General features: G+C 29.4%; 2 protein-coding genes across 6 annotated transcripts; both read right to left on the reverse strand.

Moving 5' to 3' along the window:
- Positions 1 to 261: 261 nt before the first annotated feature.
- LOC111638659 lies at positions 262 to 4908 on the reverse strand. The gene is made up of 6 exons (XM_023384407.1): positions 4816 to 4908; positions 1294 to 1444; positions 836 to 901; positions 690 to 731; positions 503 to 556; positions 262 to 432 (listed from the first exon to the last, which is right to left on the reverse strand). Exons 1-6 carry the CDS (start codon positions 4906 to 4908, stop codon positions 308 to 310), a joined length of 531 nt encoding a protein of 176 aa, XP_023240175.1. The 3' UTR covers positions 262 to 307.
- A 3059-nt stretch (positions 4909 to 7967) lies between these two features.
- LOC111638670 lies at positions 7968 to 13454 on the reverse strand. 5 transcript variants are annotated; one of them, XM_023384416.1, is made up of 8 exons: positions 13294 to 13309; positions 13060 to 13213; positions 9000 to 9226; positions 8706 to 8812; positions 8542 to 8607; positions 8396 to 8437; positions 8209 to 8262; positions 7968 to 8138 (listed from the first exon to the last, which is right to left on the reverse strand). In XM_023384416.1, exons 4-8 carry the CDS (start codon positions 8770 to 8772, stop codon positions 8014 to 8016), a joined length of 354 nt encoding a protein of 117 aa, XP_023240184.1. In that variant the 5' UTR covers positions 8773 to 8812; positions 9000 to 9226; positions 13060 to 13213; positions 13294 to 13309; the 3' UTR covers positions 7968 to 8013. The 5 variants fall into 5 exon arrangements, with proteins under 5 accessions (XP_023240184.1, XP_023240182.1, XP_023240183.1 ...); XM_023384414.1 differs by having other exon boundaries at positions 13060 to 13454; XM_023384415.1 differs by lacking the exon at positions 9000 to 9226 and having other exon boundaries at positions 13060 to 13454.
- Between the last annotated feature and the right edge of the window lie 1837 nt (positions 13455 to 15291).

Genomic DNA, 15291 nt, shown 5'->3' on the forward strand with positions numbered 1-15291 from the left:
ATATATATATATATACATTTACATGTTTTTTTTATATTCTAAAGTCAGAATTTAATCTTATTTATTGAATATTAAGAGATTAATTTATTATTCTATTATTATATAATTAACAACATTTATAAAAATCAGCGAATATTTATAAATTTAATTCATTTTAATTAATAAATTATTACAAAATTTACTTTAATTAAACGTAAAATTTTATAATTATGATAATAATAAATGCATTATATTATTTTTAATAAAAAAATTTTTCCATGAAAATAAATGGAAAAAAAGAAAGAAAAAAAGGAAAACATTTTTCTTCTCATTCCTTGAAGCAATTCATAATACACCTACGATGCAATTGCTTACAACGAAGAAAGTTTTGTTTAATTTCGGCCGAGTGACAACATTGAAGGAAAGAAGGTATGCAAGAATTAATGTAACAACCTAAAATAAATAATTACAGAGTAAAAATACAATATTAATATTTCCACACTTATTAGAAAACAGCACTTACCTACTGATGAAAGAACAGTTATGTACAGAGAACTTTCCTTATCAGTTATGTCTACTAGAGAAAAATTAAATAAATCATTAATATATTTGTATTATTAATTATTTAAACACTTCTAAAATAAAAAAAATTAACAATTAAAATTAGTATGTAAAGTAATAAATTATGCATAAAAGATAATTAAAAATACATTGAAGTTCTTCTTCAGGAACTGACTTCTTAGTCCACCAAGCTGTATTAAATATTTAAAAATAAATAAGTTGTATAATTTAAATCATTTATAGATACATTTAAAAACATTTTTCTTAATATTAATTTATTAAAAATATATCTTACTGTTTCGTTTATCCATACTTTCCTTCCAGTTTGAAGAAACAAGTGCTATGCTATCTTCAGAGAGTGCTGATGAGAGAGCAAAATTTAAAAACTTATTATAAGAATAATTTAACATTAAAAATAACTTTAAAATAATTTTTTTTAAAAAAATAAACAAATTTTACCCGAATTCAACGATAGAAAAACATTTAAGAAGAGTGCAAAAGATGTCAAAGCATTAAGATTATTCATTGAGAAAAAATTTCTTATAAAAGCTATGGTTTTCTATATCCTGTATAAAAAGTAAATTTATAAATGTCTTTCCAAGCTTAAAAAAATAATTAAAATTAATTAAAACATTTGTTTAAATTGAGAAGAATGTTGATTTAAAATTTTAAAAAATGGATACAATTTTTTTTAATGTGTTTAATAGAATAATATATATATAATGAGAATTATAAAGAAATGATCTTTCTTACCTGAATAGATGGCAAGAGGAAATGAACAATGGCCCGATAGAGGACTAGATTCTTTATATACAAAGCCATCGTCTAAGTAGGAAGTCAGATTGTCTTCTCGGTAAGTGCAATTAATCCCTGTTAGCGAGATGGGATCAGTTGGAATTCCCTTCTATTTGAATATTTAATAATTCTTGATTGGAAATTTTTCTTGTTTGGACTTCCTGCTAGTTTGTATTAATTAATGTCTGTCGAAAATAGCAATGACTTAATTCCTTTCTTTCTTAGCTATTTTCTTATGATTGTGTTTAAATAATTTTCTCGTTAGAATAACTTAAAATAACACCAGAGTAACAAATTAAAGATACGTCTAAATTTATAAATTAATCCTTTATCTTATGCACGTACCCTCATAAGAGTTACTTACAGGGTGATAGAATAATATTTTCCAATTTTTAAATTGAATTTGACTAAACATATTTTAATTTAGAGGTTTTACTGTATTTTGTAACAAATTTAGAAAAATCCTTATACACCTTATATGCAAATATTGTATACATAACATATAAATAAACCGTAAAGACTGTATACAAAATCAATATTAAATAATTAAGATCGCAGCATATAAAGATAACTTANAATTCAAAAACAAAATTGTAATAAATAAATCTATCAATTTTTAATCATTATCATCTCAAATTAAGAAATGAAGACTTGTTTCTTAATAAAACATCTAATTAGCAACAATAAGCCATTCAGGATGAAGTTAAGAACTACTTAAGATGATGTTAAACGCCATTTTTCATTGCTTTGTCACATAACTTTACTTCTTTTAACGATCCTGCTTAATTTCTAGTGAATAAAAAAAATATATATCCAGTAAATTAATATAATAAACAATAATTATTTCTCTCATTATCGTAATGCTAACGCTGTAATTATTTTTGTACGGCTAGAAAATATGAAGAAATGTATGAGGTGAAGATTCGTGTCGTGAAAAAGCAGCAATTTCAACAAGAATGAACTTAACGAACATCCTGAATCAAGGTACAATCATCAAAGTTATGTATTATTTATCACTTCAATCCGTTTTTTTGTAAAGATTCCTTCGACTTAATAGAAGTCGCTTCCTTCCAAAGAAGATTTATCAACTCTGCACCCTTACAAAATAATTAATTTTATATATATATATATATATTTTATTTATTTATTTTTTACTAAAACAATTTGGTAATGTCATTTAGCTGCAGCAAATGTAGAGTGAATTTATAATATTAAACGCTTCTGTGGAAATTTTTCCCCCTTTCTTCTTTTAAGAGATAAAAGCATTGCGAGTCTAATTTTTTATTTTCTTGCATTGATGGATGAGAGATGTCATTTTTGCGATTCTCCTCATCTTTTCTATCTAGTAACTGATGGGTGTTAAGATAGATAACATCCCTTGGTTACAAATTGACTCGAATCTAGTATCTGCTCTATGTACTTTGGTATTTAACCCACGTCAGTTTAAAATGCATAACAAGATTAAAATCTATTTAATAGTTTAGATAGGAAATTATCAAGAAAACAACTAAATTATATGAAAATTCCAACTAATTACTTTAAATTAAACATTATGAAATACTTTAAAGGATAATTAATTTGTTGTTAGTCGCTTTTTTAATTTATATAATTTTCTAAAAACGTGTTTTAATTTTTTTTTAAAATATATATATTTAAATTAATATAATTGAGTGGAAATTATATGATTAAACCTTTATATATTTAAAATTTTACTTTTTTTTCTCCCTAAAATTTCCTAAAGTTTATACGACATTTATACATTTTACGAATGAAAAATTGATAATTTAATACTCAAAACTCACAGAAATTTACATTATTTTGGCAAATAAACTAGTGTTTTTTTTGGCATTGAATTAACATAAATATACATTAATATTTCTTAAACGTTATACTTTCTTGAAAATTTAAAATGTTTTTAAAATTATACAATTGTTATGCAATTGTTTAATAAGTGTATTAATACTAAACGATGAGAGGAACACAATTAATAAAAACCTGTATCATTAACGTAAGCATCCTTTGCCAACTTAATGAGAAAATAATGTCTAAAATATTTCGAGAGCAGCGACGAGTGTACTTCTTTACCAATCATCATTAAAATAATTATATTTCCAACCAATCTTCGTTAAAATTTATTGCAGAAAACACTCCTGTAATTTTATAAAAACCATTTTTTTTTTAAATTTTATCATCGCTTCTCTCTTCTATAATTATTTTATTTAACAAAGTTGAACGGTGTACAGTTACTTCACAGTTACGGCAAATTAATTCATGCCAAATATATTATTATAAAACAATAAAATTATTAAAATAATATATAATTTTTAGTAATATTAAGTTTAAAAAAATGGGTAATTTGATCAAAAAGTCACTTATAAATGGTTTAAGTCTAGATGATCAAGAGATTATCCTGTTCGTACATTATGAATATATATCATAATTCATATATATATATGCAAATTTTAAAATGTTTTTAGTCTATAAAAGATGAAGAATTTACACACTAATTAAAATTTATACAGTTAAACATGTGTAAGCCGGAATCATAAGGTACCGAATACAGTCGACCTCCCTACAACACTGTTGATAATTCCGTTTTATATGAATTCCACCTTGTACGAGTCACTTAGATTTTACAAATACGTGTGCCTGGCTGTGAACGGCTCACGTATTTGTAAAATCTAAGTGACTCGTAAAACATGAAATTCATATAAAACGGAATTATCAACAGTGTTATGGAGGGTCGACTGTACAGTATATGTTTTCCGGTTTTGCAAGTTTCCGTTTTGTACAGGTTTCACTGTATTTACATATTTATCAATTTAAGAAATTCTGTAAATAAATTTTGTTTGATTAATGTAAAATTTAATTTGAAAAATCGTATAAATTTGATGTTTATTATTAAAATAAACTGGAAAACATCATTACAAAATGTTTATTTTTATGTAAATTTAAATGGAAACACGAATTTTATAAACGGCTTAAATAAATATGATTTAAATATTATAATAAATATATTAGATTTTAAAATATTTAGCTCGATTTATATTATATAATATTAAAAAAATTGAGTAGAAATTTATTAAAAAGGCTTATAAACAAGATTTATTTATGTTTCCATTTTTTTAGCAGTTAGCTTTTATCTAGATTAATTTTGATTTATTATTATTATTTTATGCTGAAGTAATAAAATTAAAATTACTATATTTTTTTTTATAAAGATAAACTAGCAATTATTATTACTCATCCTCATTTATTTGTAACGTTTTACAATAAATAAGGTGGAAGTCAAACGCAATATGACGTGACGATGCTGCTACACTAACTATGTGTTGTTTACGTTATCCAAATGTTGCTATAAATGCCGGAACGAGAAATATAGTACGATTGGGTGCGTACGTATGTCTGTGTGTGCTAAGTTAATGGTGGAAGCTAACAGACTTAAGCCAAATTCCTGATCTAATTAACTAACTCCCAAACCAATAGTTCTAACGTGTCTGTATCAGTGGGTGTAAAACGAGAGTGGCTACGATGTATATTAGTGGACACATCAACTACGATGGCACATCTCATCTGATATCACGCAAATTGTTCATTAAAAGCGACATGCGACGATGAACAACAACATCAACATAGATTATATATTCCTATAGAAATGCACTGTCTTTTGAATATTCTACAGATTTAACACTTACAAAATTAGTCTGAATATCTAGCTAAATATTAAGATGATGCTTAGAAGTCAATTCATACGCAAGATGTTAAGGTTTTACGGATCTAAACACCATTGTAATTGAATAACAATGATGAAAAGTTTAAAGTTTTTGTTAAGAATTTATCGAAATTAGCTTAAAAATTGATTATAGAATCGAGAAAATGTTATATTTTTGTTCATTTTAATGTATTTATTTAGAGAAATATAAATATTACGGTCTTCTATTAAAGAGATAAAATAGCTCTTCATTATACGAAAGAGTTTATTAATGAGATTTTCTCGTGAGAATTTTAAAAAATATATATAAATTAAATTAATAAACATATATAAATGAATTATATTCTGACCAATATAAGAAGAAAGTTTAATTCCTTATTATATATTTTTATCTGTTTACTTCTCCCTTCAACAGGAAAATTAGTGTTATCCTATCTTTTAATCTAATGCAAAATCTTCTAATACTAATTCACAAATAAAATTTCCTATAAATATTATAATTTTTTTAATATTGTAAAACGAAATATATTTTATTTATTTTTTAAAATCTCGTCTAATATAAGTCGTAAAAGTGTTTCGTCTCGAGTTTCGTGTCATGCCCAGGGCAATAAGTCTATTAAGTTATACTGAATTTTATGAAAACCTCGATAAGTATAATTTATGATTTTATATTTAATGCTTCTTTTATGACTTAAATTTCCCTCGAAAAAACACAAGCTTTTAACAGTTTTTATTAAAATATTTTAATGTAAAGTAGATTTTAAAATACTCAATGGAAGAATATCGTGAAGTAAACTTACATTTTTAAGTATATATTTTTTCTTTTTTGGAGAATTTTATTAGAATTTATTATAATTTGGAGGTTGATAGAAATTAGAAGTTGTGTTTTGATAAAAGATGATGTTAGAAATATATTTTTCTCGTGTTTTTATACAAGCAAATTTTTAATATTTTCAAATCTTAAATGATTAAAATGGCAAATTCTTTTTGCATTTTGAAACTTTTTAATAATATAATATTAAGAAAGTTGTTAAAAGGAGAAACTTTATTACTCACCTCTCAAACCAGTGTCATATTAGGAGTTAGGAGGCAACGAATCTGCCATTTAGCCAAGTTGATTGAGTCAGAGGATGTTGTGATCCGTAGCTTGGTGTGGTGCAGAGAAGCCCACAAACATTGTTACCCTTAATAAATACAGTTAGAGAGAACCATTCGCCGGTTATAACCACCTGTTAGTTCCTGATTTGTTAAAATAAAGTCGGTTAAGTTGAGTGCACTGCTATCTCGTGAGCAATTTATGAACTATTTCATTCATTTTGACGTGAATAAAATTATGTTGATCTGTTAATGAAGAAAATTAGTTGAATCAATAGACAGATAAAATGAAGATTAAGGAAGTAATTCGGCTGGCTAATTAAACAATTTAATTTCTGTTCAGAAACTGGAAGTGTTTAGTTGACTTATTCACTTTTTTTTCTTCCTTTTTCCTAAATTGATAATCGATGCCAGACCTTGTTTTCATTAATTTATCTACTTTCTTATTAAAATTCGTTATTTTATGTATTTATTTATTAAAGTAATTTCTTAATATAATTTGTCTTTCGTATGGAAAAGTTTTCACGTCATTCCAATTTCCTCTCGTTGGAGGAAAAGGAACCTTGATGGAGATGGAACAGCTTCTTCCTGGCATTTAAAAGAAGTTGGACGTGTTGTCCATGTATGATATATTTTAAGGTCTTCTAGAGTCAAAAGTGATCTTTCCCCATTGAAAATTGGAATGTAGCCTTTTTTATGGATGAGGAGGATCTCTTCTCCAAGTAAAATATGGATAGAGATAAGCAAGATATCTTTTTAAAAGTAAAATATAGATAAAGACGAATAAAAACTCTTCCTCTAAGAAAATATGGATAGGGATGAAGAGTCTATTTTGTTTCAAATAAAATATAAATAAGAATGAATGGTTGTCTTTCTAGTAAAGGCAACGTGATAGGATTACATGCTGTTAATGACAAGTTACAAATTTTATTAAATTTATTTATTTATTTAACAAATTATACATATTCAAATAAAGCGATATTATATATCAATTTTTAAATATATTTGTTTATCAAATTATACATTATAACCAAAATTTTGAACTCATTTTATTCAAAAAAAGTAAAGGTAATGTTTTTCTTTCACAAAGAAATTAAATTATATTTTTTAAACGTGTCGCCATAAAATTTTACGATGAATATTTAATAGAAAAATCTTCTATAAAATATTAATAACGGAATATTTTTATCGATATTTTGAAATGGTACAGTACAAGGGGTAAAAACATAACGACATCTGTTGTGTATTGTTGTTACTATTTGAATTTTATAAATAATTTTAGCGAATTTTTATATAAAATTTTAAGTTTATTTAATAAAGAAATTAATAAAAAAATCACAAAAAAATATTTACTATTTTAATAGAACTTTTATTAAGAATTAAAATTTAAATAAAGAATCATTTTTACATGCATTTTTAAGTTTTACTGAAGCGACATTTTTTAATAAAAACAATTATTTTTAAATTAATTTAAATATTAAAAATTAAATACATTTTAAAGTTTTAAATAAATATTGCATTTAAAAATTAATACAATTTACATTTATCTAATTGATAAAATGAAATATATATATATATACATTTACATGTTTTTTTTATATTCTAAAGTCAGAATTTAATCTTATTTATTGAATATTAAGAGATTAATTTATTATTCTATTATTATATAATTAACAACATTTATAAAAATCAGCGAATATTTATAAATTTAATTCATTTTAATTAATAAATTATTACAAAATTTACTTTAATTAAACGTAAAATTTTATAATTATGATAATAATAAATGCATTATATTATTTTTAATAAAAAAATTTTTCCATGAAAATAAATGGAAAAAAAGAAAGAAAAAAAGGAAAACATTTTTCTTCTCATTCCTTGAAGCAATTCATAATACACCTACGATGCAATTGCTTACAACGAAGAAAGTTTTGTTTAATTTCGGCCGAGTGACAACATTGAAGGAAAGAAGGTATGCAAGAATTAATGTAACAACCTAAAATAAATAATTACAGAGTAAAAATACAATATTAATATTTCCACACTTATTAGAAAACAGCACTTACCTACTGATGAAAGAACAGTTATGTACAGAGAACTTTCCTTATCAGTTATGTCTACTAGAGAAAAATTAAATAAATCATTAATATATTTGTATTATTAATTATTTAAACACTTCTAAAATAAAAAAAATTAACAATTAAAATTAGTATGTAAAGTAATAAATTATGCATAAAAGATAATTAAAAATACATTGAAGTTCTTCTTCAGGAACTGACTTCTTAGTCCACCAAGCTGTATTAAATATTTAAAAATAAATAAGTTGTATAATTTAAATCATTTATAGATACATTTAAAAACATTTTTCTTAATATTAATTTATTAAAAATATATCTTACTGTTTCGTTTATCCATACTTTCCTTCCAGTTTGAAGAAACAAGTGCTATGCTATCTTCAGAGAGTGCTGATGAGAGAGCAAAATTTAAAAACTTATTATAAGAATAATTTAACATTAAAAATAACTTTAAAATAATTTTTTTTAAAAAAATAAACAAATTTTACCCGAATTCAACGATAGAAAAACATTTAAGAAGAGTGCAAAAGATGTCAAAGCATTAAGATTATTCATTGAGAAAAAATTTCTTATAAAAGCTATGGTTTTCTATATCCTGTATAAAAAGTAAATTTATAAATGTCTTTCCAAGCTTAAAAAAATAATTAAAATTAATTAAAACATTTGTTTAAATTGAGAAGAATGTTGATTTAAAATTTTAAAAAATGGATACGATTTTTTTTAATGTGTTTAATAGAATAATATATATATAATGAGAATTATAAAGAAATGATCTTTCTTACCTGAATAGATGGCAAGAGGAAATGAACAATGGCCCGATAGAGGACTAGATTCTTTATATACAAAGCCATCGTCTAAGTAGGAAGTCAGATTGTCTTCTCGGTAAGTGCAATTAATCCCTGTTAGCGAGATGGGATCAGTTGGAATTCCCTTCTATTTGAATATTTAATAATTCTTGATTGGAAATTTTTCTTGTTTGGACTTCCTGCTAGTTTGTATTAATTAATGTCTGTCGAAAATAGCAATGACTTAATTCCTTTCTTTCTTAGCTATTTTCTTATGATTGTGTTTAAATAATTTTCTCGTTAGAATAACTTAAAATAACACCAGAGTATCAAATTAAAGATACGTCTAAATTTATAAATTAATCCTTTATCTTATGCACGTACCCTCATAAGAGTTACTTACAGGGTGATAGAATAATATTTTCCAATTTTTAAATTGAATTTGACTAAACATATTTTAATTTAGAGGTTTTACTGTATTTTGTAACAAATTTAGAAAAATCCTTATACACCTTATATGCAAATATTGTATACATAACATATAAATAAACCGTAAAGACTGTATACAAAATCAATATTAAATAATTAAGATCGCAGCATATAAAGATAACTTATAAATGAAGTTTTAAAGATGAACTGGTTCCTAATGAAAGGAATTTATATTAATTTTTAGGCTAGGAACGCATCTAGAGAAGTTGTGATAGGGAGCAAACAAGGCTTGTATTGCTAACAAGACTCATTATCTCTTTTACAATTAATTTTCAATTTTATTAAATTTTTATGTTATCTAAGTTTATTTAACGAATTGAAAATCGACCCTCTAAGATTTAATTTCGGATATGTCTTAGCTTTAGGCACAAAATGCCAAATTATTGATAGATAAATAACGTCTAAAATCGTAAATAAACTTAAGGACTAAGAGATTTAGAGAATCTAAAACAATCAGAAAAAAACCTTAAGAAAATTATTTACTTGTTAAAATTTCACATAAAATTAAACTGGTTTTGGATAATTATTGGCTGAGTTGATGTGAAATGCCATTATTTGATAGTATTAGAAGTTATTTGTGCAACTTATAGCTTTTACTGAAGTAATTTTTTATTTAATCTTTCCTCCCAGATGGTACTAAGAGGACATTTTCAATTATATTCATCATATGTTTGGCCAGGTCCATAGTAGGGAACGGTGGGATAGTAAGGGATGAGTCTTACATATTCGAAATTAATTAATTGGTTTATCTGATCAGAACAGAAGAACGATCAGTCAAGTGGGGATGCCTCCTGGCAGGACTTATAGGAAACTGACCCTATTTAAATGTTAGACATGTCAATAAAACCCAGAAAACTCCATATAGTCAATCCGCTGGTCAGTCCGTTGCAAACCCGTGACCAACTATCAGTGTTTAGTGGCTTTATCCAAAATAGCTCATTCTAAAATATTTCGGACCGGAACTATGGTCTCCCAGGATGGCAGATTAATGCCTTTACGTCTCGATCAACAACATACAACTAGTACACGCCGAATCGGATAATAGTGTGAGATCCGACCTCCCCGGCGGTTCACATAATTGGTTTTTCAGGAGTGGGGTCTCGACTTCCTCAGACTTTCGATAAGGTGAAAAAGGCTATATCCGAGTAAACGGTGGTTTCGAGTCGAATCAGGGACCTTCGAATTAGGTTAATAGTTAAAGTAGTATAGGAAGTAGATATATTAGTAGGGAAAAATGGCGGATCCCCAACCTCAACCTGCTGCTGGCCCAGGCAACCCAAATCCTAATCCTAATCCTAATCCGGCACCGAGCCCTCTTACGTTAGGTGGTTTAGGCGGAATAGTACCTTTATTACCCGTATTTTCGGGAGAGGCGGGAGGTCCAAGAGTAACCGATTTTTTCGATTCGTTGGCGGATGTTACAAAAGTAGCGGCCTGGTCGAAGGCTCAAATGTTAGCCGTAGCGAAGCTTAAATTGACGGGAATAGCTAGGGAATTCGTGAGAAAAGATCGGAGAATTAAAGAGATAGATGATTTTGACGAATTCAAGCGTATTATGATACAGCGCTTCGCGCTTGAACCATTTTCGTTTAGATTAAGCAGATTTTATACTTGTGTGCAAAAAAGAGGCGAAGACGTGCAGACATATGCTGCTAGGTTACAAGCTTTAGCAACGGAGATCGAAGTCACAGTAGAACCAGGTGCAAATGACGCGGAAGTCGCTCTAATCCAAAGAATTCAAGATAAAGAATTAGATGAAAGATTAAAGGCACAATTTTTAAGCGGAATAGATATACACATTAGACAAAGAACTATGAGCCGCGAACCTAAAACGTTTGATGACGCCTTGAAGGCAGCAATAAGTGAGGAGACAATCGAAGAACTTACCGCACAGCCGCGCGGGATCATGCGAACGGTCCGGGAAAATCAAAGTACTACAGACTCTACCACTTCTAGAGCTGATATGGAGCAATTAACACTTACGATGGAAGAATTAAAAGCTAAAATGGACAGTTTGATTAAAGGCTCACTCCCCATTAATGTTAGAAGTCCGACGTTGAACCGAAATAATCGCGGAGGTTATAATAATCCGACATATCAGCGAAGCGAATATCGCTCGAACTCCCATAATCGCCGATACGCTCAACCGATTAATCGAACTAGCGAACGCTCTACACGGCCACGAAACGATTTTCAGAATCGAGGTAGATGGGAAGGCAATATACATAGTATCAGAGAACTGCGACCTCAATATTATCTTAAAGGAAATCCTACAGAGGAGAACGAGACGAGGTGGAAAGGCAGAATAGGATCAACGACAACCGTTTTAAGACCTAATCCTGTCATTTTAGTCTATATTAATAATATCCCCGTGAAAATGCAAGTTGACCCTAGAGTGGAACGTACGCTCATCTCAAATGACTTAGCGAATAGACTGAAAGGGAAAGCTTATATCAAATTTGGACTTAGACGGAAATTGGGAATCGTCTTAGGGAAACCCTCTACCGCTATAGGAACAGCGATAATCACGCTTAAATTACGGGGAAGGAAACTTTGCATGCCGTGTGCTATTGTACGAGCCGAGGTCACCACCCCGTGTGACGGGATCTTAGGCCGAGATGTCATTGAAGGAGCGCGATTAACATTAGACTTTGATAATGCACAAGTGATTCTCCCCAATCGGAAATCTATACATTTTTGCACACCCCTACGGCCGCGCCGAAAGAAGAGGAGGAGAAAAGACCGCAATCAAGGAGAGCAAAACTCTTCGGACATCCTCCAAAGTGAACGACTAACTCCTGTCGCAAGGAAAAGAAATCGACCGAAAAGGAGCGCAAGAAGGAAAACTACAACCCATAGAAAATTTAAACGACCTAGAATACTACGTGATAACACGGACATGACTGTCGAACGACCTAGAGAATCCCCGGAACAAGACCCACTAACAGCGGCACCTCAACAGATTATTTCTACTGACCCTTGTGACGAATTTATTTTGAACTCTATACCCCCTCCACTACCGGAAGAACAAACGGAACCGAAAAGCGAAAGTGAGAGTGGGGAAACTGAGCCCGAAAGCAAAGTCCACGAATCGGACATGGAAGAAAAACAAGAAACTACTCCTCCCTATGCACTTCGAAGTCAGGGGCCAGTTGCGGATCAACCATGGGTTATGCCTCGACACACTCGTAGTCGTATTCCACGTCTTATTTCTCCCGCCTCTAGTCGATCATCCTCACCTTAGGTCTGCAGATGAGTTGTAACATTTTGATATGTATGAAATTGTCTCGCAACAACAGTCATATAACCATATCTATATATTTTAATCCTTTTTATATATTTTTCCCTTACGTGAAAATTAGCTTTTCGTATATTCGTAGAATATCATAACATATATTCGAATGTTAGAATCTTATCCTAAACTCTTTTAGTTTATAAGATTTCACAAGATTTTTCCATTAATTAGTGATAGATTACCGAGAGAGAGTACACCAACGCGTGATGTATCCATCTAAATACCTCTAGTCCAAACTCAAGGACAAATTGTAACAACTAAATCATTACTAACCTTTAGTTTTTTGAATATAAGCAGCAGTACCACTTCGTCATCTTCACCGAAGACATCGGATCCACGTGACGCTACAGCCGATCAACTAACTTTCCTGGGACCTCAACGCATCGAAAAGCGACCCTACTAGCATCAACAGCGTGTCTCGACATTCCTACAATATTCCAGCATCCTCCAAAATTAATATCCATACGTTCTCACAGTGAACATCATCCAATGAACTATCCAACTCACCAGAACAAAGAAATTTCCAAAGACTGTGTAACGAACACTCAACCTCTCGAACTTTGAACTGTTACCCTCGTATGTAGGTCAACAAAAACTTCAACTGACCAATCAACTATCACCAGTTCGAAGACACCCGTCCTTCAACCTCAACCCATAAATATTGTCGCGAGCTTGACACGTGCCGGGATTTATATTGTATAGCTATAGTGTTAAATTTCATATCACTTTCTTTTATTGCGGTTAACGCGGCGTCTTGATAACCCAAAGAAACTTGACTTTTGTTTTGCAAAGAGAGAGAGAAAAAAACTTTTTATCTATGTAAACATACCTCTATCTAGACAAAACAATCAAAAAGTTTAAAATCACACTATCATAAGTGCGATTTTAAAGAAAGCGTGGAGTGAATGTGAGATCCGACCTCCCCGGCGGTTCACAATAGTTAACGTGGAAATTAGCTCCAAAGAAACTAGGTGCCGCCATGACAGTCTAAGACATATGTTGTAGACAGATTGTTGTGTGTTGACTTATGGTAGCTATTTCTGGCGTAGTTGTTATTTATTTAGATTAGAGTGTCCAGGAATTGTCACAGGAGCATAACAGGAATGCCACTGAGTTTCTGTGCATTTAATTGTGTGGGTATAAAAAAGGATTCGGTATCACGTTATCGGTAAGTTCTAGTTGCTCTGATACTGTATCATCAGTTGGCGATCAAAAGATCTCGTAACTCTTTCCGAATAAAGTTTTCTGGAGAAACATTAAACTTTCTTCAGAAGTCCGTTATTACCTTATGTTGATTATTTTTTTTTTAATGTATTGAACTAGGTTTAAATCGACACTTATGAGAGTTTTACAGATCACAGAAAATGTACTTCGTTATCCACTAATGCTGTAATTCAAATTTAGCAAATATTGGAGTTACGAAGAAACCAAGCAATAGTAGGCACTTTGAACCTAACTTTTTCTACATACAGAACGGATACACCTATTTGCATGAAACAGCGGTTCCTACGAAGTTTGATTTCCCTCAGCATCTAGAGATAGCCAGTAGTGCCCACTAAAGCGAATATCTTTGGCTAAAACAGGTTATGATACACAACGAATTGATGATACCTATGATGAGTGAAGTGTGCAGCAGCAAGATGAATCTCGAATGCCTGACCCATCACATCAAATAATCAGGCTCTCGTGGTGTTTCTGTAAGACAAATACTGTCTGCTTTATTCAGACACAATAACGTGACTCCTTTTAAACACTTGGCAGATTATTCGTCTTTTTATACAGTTGGTATACACCAAATACACCAAACTTGTTTATTTTAAAAATCAATAAATTACGTTTATTGATGGGTCACTGCATTTGAAAATATATATACAAGTCGAGGAGTGCCTTGTATATATTTCTTGTATTTTATATTCCTTAATTTGACTAAATGTTCAGTAGATATGAATAATAATTTAACTACTGGTATTTACTATTAAAGATTAGTTTAATATTTTTCAGAGAATTTCGACTATTTCATTTATTATTTATCAGTTCTGCAGATTACAGTCATAAAAATTGTGTATTTTTGTAAATTGTATATATGTGATGAACAATCGTATCTGTATTAAGTATTTCTTGCAGGTGCTCAGCTTTCTGTCTTCAAGTGTCATGGCGAACGTATGTTCAATTCGCTTCAAAGATGGCGGTCCTGTGGAGGTCTAGCTAACAATAAATACAGTATTAATATGTGAGGATCCGAATTCGGACTTTCCGTGTGTTTATATCCTTTCATTCAATAGTGTCATAAGATCAAATTGTAGCTGTTACCGCTAAAGCTCGAAATCCGTTAATGTGTACATTACCTAGCTAATCTGCAGATTAACTAGGGTGATCCGTTAAAGTTGCGAAAATTATTCCATTTTTCAAATTACCTAGGTAATCTGCAGATTATCTAGGTAATCTGCGAATTACCTACTAGGCACTCGGTAAAGCTAAAATAAGATCTTTGAGAGAAATAGCCAG

The sequence above is a fragment of the Centruroides sculpturatus genome, unplaced genomic scaffold (assembly GCF_000671375.1).
Source record: "Centruroides sculpturatus isolate CEXI.00-Female unplaced genomic scaffold, Cexi_2.0 scaffold1270, whole genome shotgun sequence".
Lineage (NCBI taxonomy): Eukaryota > Metazoa > Arthropoda > Arachnida > Scorpiones > Buthidae > Centruroides > Centruroides sculpturatus.

Bases quoted from the DNA above. Each gene is read 5' to 3' on its own strand.
- LOC111638659 (XM_023384407.1), bottom strand. From the start codon at position 4,908: ATGAGATGTGCCATCGTAGTTGATGTGTCCACTAATATACATCGTAGC. The intron at 1,445-4,815 runs GTTTGGGAGTTA...ATATTCAAATAG, and splicing joins CAGACACGTTAGAACTATTG to AAGGGAATTCCAACTGATCC. The intron at 732-835 runs GTAAGATATATT...TATTTAATACAG, and splicing joins AAGTATGGATAAACGAAACA to CTTGGTGGACTAAGAAGTCA.
- LOC111638670 (XM_023384415.1), bottom strand. From the start codon at position 8,772: ATGAATAATCTTAATGCTTTGACATCTTTTGCACTCTTCTTAAATGTT. The intron at 8,608-8,705 runs GTAAAATTTGTT...CTCTCTCATCAG, and splicing joins TTTTCTATCGTTGAATTCGG to CACTCTCTGAAGATAGCATA. The intron at 8,263-8,395 runs GTATTTTTAATT...ATTTTTCTCTAG, and splicing joins TCCTGAAGAAGAACTTCAAT to TAGACATAACTGATAAGGAA.